The sequence below is a fragment of the Nestor notabilis genome, unplaced genomic scaffold (assembly GCF_000696875.1).
Source record: "Nestor notabilis isolate BGI_N333 unplaced genomic scaffold, ASM69687v1 scaffold18852, whole genome shotgun sequence".
Lineage (NCBI taxonomy): Eukaryota > Metazoa > Chordata > Aves > Psittaciformes > Psittacidae > Nestor > Nestor notabilis.
This window is the reverse complement of record NW_009920344.1, coordinates 6,200-13,238: the sequence shown is the minus strand read 5'-3', so window position 1 is coordinate 13,238 and position 7,039 is coordinate 6,200. Positions and strand designations below refer to the sequence as shown.

The 7,039-nt window shown below is 41.5% G+C and overlaps 1 protein-coding gene across 1 annotated transcript in view; it reads right to left on the bottom strand.

Moving 5' to 3' along the window:
- The window catches only part of PHLDB2 (pleckstrin homology-like domain, family B, member 2), a 54,557-nt gene extending 49,854 nt beyond the window's left edge, over positions 1-4,703 (bottom strand). Inside the window, exons 1-2 of the mRNA XM_010010623.1 lie at positions 4,596-4,703; positions 1-1,321 (exon numbers count right to left, since the gene is read on the bottom strand). The exon at positions 1-1,321 is cut by the window's left edge and continues 46 nt beyond it. Coding sequence (XP_010008925.1) covers positions 1-1,321; positions 4,596-4,641 — 1,367 coding nt within the window. The 5' untranslated portion in view covers positions 4,642-4,703. The remainder of the gene's footprint in view (positions 1,322-4,595) is intronic.
- Positions 4,704-7,039: the final 2,336 nt, after the last annotated feature.

Here is a 7,039-nt window from a genome sequence, read left to right as displayed (position 1 = left end):
CGCTCTTCCCTCTGCCTCCTGTGATAGTCCATGAGGTCTTCTCTTCCCGAAATGGAGCTAATGCTGTTCTTCCGCTCTCGCATGGACGTTTGCAGTGAGTTTGGCGTCTGTCTGTAACTTTCCAGATCTGGGTCATCAAGTTCCACAGAACTGGTAGAAAGGTTTCTTCGGATAGAGAACGACCTGTCAAAATCCACTGGGGAGAAAGAACTACTGGGACTTGTTCCTGAGAGTCCAAGTCTATCAAAATCATCAGGAAGATATGGGGAAGAAGGTGCTAAAAGCATTTTTTTAGCAATTCGAGGACTTGCAGGAACACTAAGTGTTGAACTGGCATAGGAATTATTCGCAGAGACAGAGTTTGCATGTGGTGAAACCCCTGAGCTGCAAGAAGAAAAATTCAGGTAATTGTCAGCATCTAAAATATTCTGAGGTAGATCTTTTTCTCCAAGTTTTTTCCTTTTAGTATTACCCAGAGAGCTTCTGGGGGGCAAACTTAATGGCACCAGCTGGCTTTCTGTTGATTTATAAAGTCTGGGTAGGGAACGACTGTACATTCCCATATGACTTAGAGATCCACCAGAATATTTCCTAGGCCGTGAACCCAGAGCCTCCATCATCACATCCTTGTGCTTAACTGGTTTTATGTGAAGGGCCAGGTTGTCTTCTATATTCATCCTCCTGCCTTGCTTTGGGCTAGAAGGCATGCTGGCTGCCCCCGAATTGCTAGCAGGCGAAAGCATCATCTCATTCCCTGAGCTTCCATTCCACATGGTCAGGAGAGAGCCTGAGATCTTCTTTGTCTCCAGCATTCCTGGGAAGTAGACATTGTCATATGATTTGTTTTTCTGACTGTACTTCGAGTAGTGAAACTTATCCATCTGTCCGAGGGATTTTATATTTTCTCTGCTGGCATGAATATCAAAGTCTGTCCTTCCTAAATTGTACCCACTGAGGGATGAAGACATGCCCGATATGGAACCCAAATGCTTTACAGAGATACTTTTATCTGGAAGATAAGGGCTTTCACAGGGGAACTGCTTGCCTCCTTGAATTTTGGTAACAGAATGTGTATTTTTAACACTGGAGGAAGGATTAGGTTTAACTGGCGTAGGTTGTGAAAGGGTTAAATATGAGCCAGCATAGTCCCCATTTGTTTTAAATTTGAGACTTGATGAATATTTCTTTGGGTTGAGGTTTTCCATAATATCCTGGAGACCATTTTCAAGGGAATTCACCACAGAGCCCTTTCCCAAACTAGCATTTTGTAATTCCATCTGGTTTTGCGTGTGGCTATACTCTGCCATAATCTTACTGGAATCTGTAAGGAAGAGAAAAGGAGGAAAAAAAAAAGTAAGTAGCAAGTAAGTAGCTGCCTCTTGCATGTGCATACCTGCACGTTAATTTGAAAAGAACACTTTTATAGTAATTACTGTGCTTGTAATAAATGTGTCTCAGATCATTAAGCAAAGGAGGGGATGCACAACTTTCTCATCTCTGTTTTTGCAACAGATGGAGGCTAAAACAGAAGGGGTAGTTGGACATGACCAAATCCATACTACAAATCAGTAACAGTTAGAAAGAGGCTAGACTCTTTCTTTGGTGACCTATCTATCCATGGCAGGAGTCTGGCTTAGCCTTTACAATCCTGAGCCTCCTGAGATGTCCATGAAGTAAAGAAGCATTTCTGTCCTGCTGTCTTACACCTGAGGAACTGAGGTACAGGGAGAAAATGCAAAGCAGACAGCAAAATGAAGAGCACAGGTCTCCCAGGGCTCACGATACAGAATGTAAGATGCTGCTTTGGATCACCTCTTCCTTTAACCTGTGCAGCTAGTGCATCCAAGCCCAAATATATTAATGAGCTTAATCAAAGCTCAGTAGGAGCTTGTCATATTTCTGCTTACTCTATGGGTCGTCATGCAAAGCTTCATGGAAAAGTACATAAGCGAAGCCCATTTTTCATGGTGTTTCAGCTCAGTGCTCTTAAAAGATAAACCTGTAACTACACTTGCTTCATTCACAACCTACAACAAAAACACATGACCACTAAAAACACTGACACTGACAGACTTTTAAGGTTTTAGGTCCTAACACTTTTTCAGAATTATAATTTACATTCAGGGAGAGGACGCCAACCAAAAAAGCCTTTGCTGTGGTGAATGTTACTGTTCAATGATGTGCCAAGCTCCAGCCTGCAGTTCTGGCCACGCTCTGTCAAACGCAGAGAAAATAATTCAACTCCTGAAAGTGTCAGTCACTGTAGGAAATAAATGGGACCTCCAGCAGGCTTGCACTTAGACCTCAGCTGATGGAGACATGGCACTGCTAACATTTACCACATCTCCTTGGATCTGCTAGGCTGTGCTTTGAACTAATAAAGCACTCTTCAGAGTCAGTTCCTGCAATGCCAGCGAGTGTTTGTGAAAATAAGGGTCAAATCTGAGATTTACTCTTGGCTTCGTAACATTTCACCTGAGACTTCAGCTGCCTCGTGAGAAACCTAATTTCAGCTTGCCACTCGGCAGGAAAACCTAACATCCAAATGTGTAAAGTGCTTTTAAAACACTCAGAGGTATACTTTAATCCTCTTCCAAGTACCACGTCAGGCAACTATATGAACCTAGACACAAAACTCAGGTTCCTGCACCCCACCAGACTGGATATGATCTGGTTGCATGGAGGATCACTAGGTTCAGATACCTAATGGAAGGTGGCAATGCCGTCTTTGAGCAGGTCCTTGTTTCTGGGACCTTCCTTGCTAACAAGGCAAAAACACCTGGAATTCATTACTGTCCAGGGCATCATACAATATATGTCTGTTGCACAAGCTTCCTGTACTCTAACTGTAGTAAGTCTAAGTGTGTAACAACACATTCTCTTCAATTCTTCAGGAACAAACCCCTAAGTTTAAGAACAAAGGTAAACATCACTAACAATGTAGTTGAATAGGCAGAAGATAAAAGGAGTCAGCATTACAGGGGGGAACAAAAACAAGCCAAAACAAATAAAAATAACAAACACCTTCGACCTGGCTCTGGTAGTGGCCAAAAACATTAACTTGCAGCTTCAAAACCAAGCCTTAGGTTTACTACTATGCAGAATTTAGTATTTTTATGCTGACTGTGATTTTATTTGCTGTAATTTTAACACATTGTTATGATGATACAACTATTTCAGTTGCCTTTGAGCCACTAAGTTCATAGAGCTCTCTGTCAGACCATCACTGCTGTGAGCAGTGAAACTGCAGTTTCTTACAGTCTGACATTTTACTTGACATTTTTTAGCTATTTTCACAACATTTGATGAACAGCAATGATGAAGTTCAAACGAAAAAAAGGAGGAATGTGACCCATGTTCAACAGAACTCTTGCCGGGACAAGACAAAATCATCTGGAAAAGCATTCATCTTATTAGTGGTGTTATAAGGAAGAACAACAGGATGCAAAACTTATTCTGAAGCACAGACATAAAGCACAATGTACATGCTTTGTATACTTGAATACTTAGCCTTCCATTCTCTCCTCTTCCCTCTTCCACATCTCTCTTAAAATTGAAAGCTAACCTCATATCAAATTTGTACTGTCCAGATCTTAACTTGAACACAACTGAACTTCACTTTTTTTTTTTTTTTTTTTTTTTTTACATAAAGTCCACAGGCCCCTACATAAATAAGTTGGCAGGCACGTTAATGGAACATTAATAACTGTTTATTGCTCTCTTGCAACACTAGCAGGGCACATTTAATCCTACAAAGACTGGACACTTTTGCAAAATACAAGTTAGCTCATGGAAACTTTTAGGCCTGTTCACCACAGCAATGAAGGGTTTATTGTACTTGAAATCCGAACAAGTACAGTAAGAAAAGGTCACAGTACCTTCATGTAGCCACTTCGATTCAACAGTTCTCTACCACACTTTTTGCCAATTCTTCTGCATTTTTGGTTCCAGCACCACAGTGCCCGCAATCATTTAGTTAAATCCCAACTGGACAACAGCGTATGTTTAACCAAACCATAGCTGCTTCCCACAAACCAGATCTTGTTTGCTTTGTTTATTTTTAGGATAATGTTTGGGATGAGACTTTATGAATATGCATTACATACCCTGGCTGATGCTGCCCTCACATGCAGGTAAAGGGACTGAGGCCAGGAGCTCTGGCACACAGCATGCCCTGAACCCATCCTGCATCCAGGTCAGCCCTAGCTTTCACTTGCTAACCTTCAGTGCACAGCACAAGGCTCCTCTCTTTAGCAGGGTATTTGCTGCCTGGAGCTATACAGAAGGAAATTTTTCCTTTTTATTATTAATTTTCTTTTTTTTTTCCACCTCATTCCTTTTCTTCCTTTCCTGAGTTGTTTAGCTGGGGGTCACTGATATCTATTCCAGCCAGGCATTAAACTGATGGGGGAGGGTTGGCTGTCTGCAGCATATCCAGCTGTGGCTTTCTTTTGGCTGGTAAATGGAATTAGACATGGAATAAGAACAGAGCACTGATCTTATCCACATGTCAGGAGAATTAAAGGGCCAAAATCAATAATAAATTCAGAAAGATCTCAGTACATTTACAAACAAACTTTGCTTTTATTGATTACCTGATCCAACATTCTGAAAGGAGAGGTTACTTCTGTTTGGCATCATATTCGTCTTCTACAGGATGGTTAAAACGACATTAATTTGAGTGAACCAGATAAATTTTGACCTGCAAACAGAGTAACAAAAGAAAAAAAATGTTGTTAAGAAGTGTACTCTGAGAATATTTTTCAAGTGTGTAATATAGACCAAAACTGGCTTTACTTATAGTAAAATTTCCAGAGATAACTCAAAAAGAAATATGTTAAGATATTTGGAAAGGGCACTCCATGTTTAACGTGGAGACTGTGGAAAAAAACCCCAAACCCCAAACAAACACTCTCTGCAGTTGTTTTATCAGTTCAGAAGTCCATACAATTTAATTCAACAATCAACTATTATCTACGATCCTGACTGTGCAGGCAGTTACTAGTCACAGCTCCCGAGTTTTGTCTGCGATCCTGTGGCTGCCTTAAGAAATCATTAACAAGGTTGGACGTTTCTGCTGAAGATTTTATTTTTGCAAGCCCATAGCCCAGTTTCAGCCCACGCAACACCAGCATCCTGCAGTCATAAAGAAACCTATGCAAAAACAGGTATGCGATCCAAACACAGAGAACGTTTTGGCATGCAGTGATTTCTGAGGTTCCAAAGAAGCCAGACTAGGAACGCAAGGAGCCTTTTTTTGGTTTTTTTTTAAGTTTATTAGAAAAACATTTTTTAAAAAATTGATATAAGAGCAACTTGGCTTAAAAGAAATGTACAAATTAACTCCCAGCCACTAAAGACTAAAATTTAATCTAAATCCAAATAGAAGATCTCTAGTGAGTTGTGCTATTGGAAGATTTATTTATTTTTTTATAAACACATCTGTTTTTAAAAGGTTGGAAAAAAGTTTTTAAAAAACCCCCACATTGAGTGACAAAATTAATGGTGACCATCTGTAGGTCCTCTGGGCTTTAACTGTGGACAAGCAAATAGAAACGCAGCAGAAAAACAAGCGAAGAATGGAAACAGATGTCTGGGGCTGTCTAGAGACCAGCCACCTATTTAATTAACCTCAGTCGTCACAGCCCCAACATTTCAGGTCTCTAATGCACAGACTTTCCGTGCCCTGCTTTTTCATGTTATTCTCCCAGGAGGAGAGCCCTGGGAGAAGGGAGCTGGCTGCTAATCCTTGCAGTAAAAGGAGGCTCCTTTGCCATGACCTCTGGCTTCTCCCTTACCTGTTCCCCTAGAGGTGCTCTCTCCATGGGGGCAGGTGCTGTCCTTCCCCTTTGCTACCCCAGGAAACCCCTGGTGCTGCCCTCACTTTAAAGTGCTTTTCCTTTCTCTGCAAAGGTAATTTCTCAGTCCTAAAGCGAGAGTTCTCACCCCATCTCCCACCTCCCAACAGCAAGACGTGGGCTTCCTCCAAGAGCCACACAATCTACCATTCCCCAAAAATGCTGCTGCTCCCCAAGGAGCCAGGGTGAGAAAGGAGACCCTCAGAGTGCAGAACCCCCCTGGGGAGCCTCACCCACCACATCTGCCCTTTCCAGTATCAGAGGACTGAAGCTGTCCCCAGCAGATGGTGGGAAACAGCCTGGAGAGCAGATAGCTTTTCAAACCATTTCATGTTCAACAGGTCATTTTGTTGACATGGAACATTTACCATCCTTTTCACCCCCCTGGGTCTTTCACCACACAAAGAAACTCCCTTCCTTAATTCCTTCCAGCTTGCCTCCCATCCTCCAAACTTGAAACCTGTGTACCATCCCAGGTGACTTCCTTGCCAGGAGTGGGGCTATGGGGGGCAACCTGAGGACCCCCTGGCTGGACTGTGTCATACAGGCAGCTGACCCCAGCAAGAGTTCACAGTGCTTCTCCCACTTGTCAAACTGGCTCTTTGCCTTTTGCCTGCCTACAAAACGGGAAGGACTAGGACAGAAATCCTGTTGAAACCACCGCTATATTGCTGTTTTGGAATATCACATGTGTAATCGCTATTAAAATACTGCACTTCAAGCACAGAGCTCCCCTGGAAAAGAACCAAAAATTTAACTTTTCAGGACAAGTTCAACCTGACAAAGAAAACTAGTGGCTCTCAACATCTCACACTGTTCTGTAACACAAGTATAATTATATCATCAAACAGAAAACTAAAATAAGAACTTAGAATTAAAAGACAGAAGCAATGGTTGCTTTAAAGGAAGGAAAGGTATAATTTGATTTCCTGCATCTCTAACATTGCTGCTTTGTTGTTAAAATCATTGGTAAGATCACCAAAAACCCCCAATCCTTTCTATCTCATAAAACGATGGCTACCACTTAATGTGACAAATATTAAAGACAGAACAGCTGAGAGGGAAGGGTTTCTATGTAATTGAAAATTCAATCTTCAATTCAGTTTAGTGAATACCTGCTAATAGCTAAAAGGAAAAAATGTCTTTTTTAAGGTTAAATATTTATATGGTTTCAGTTCAAG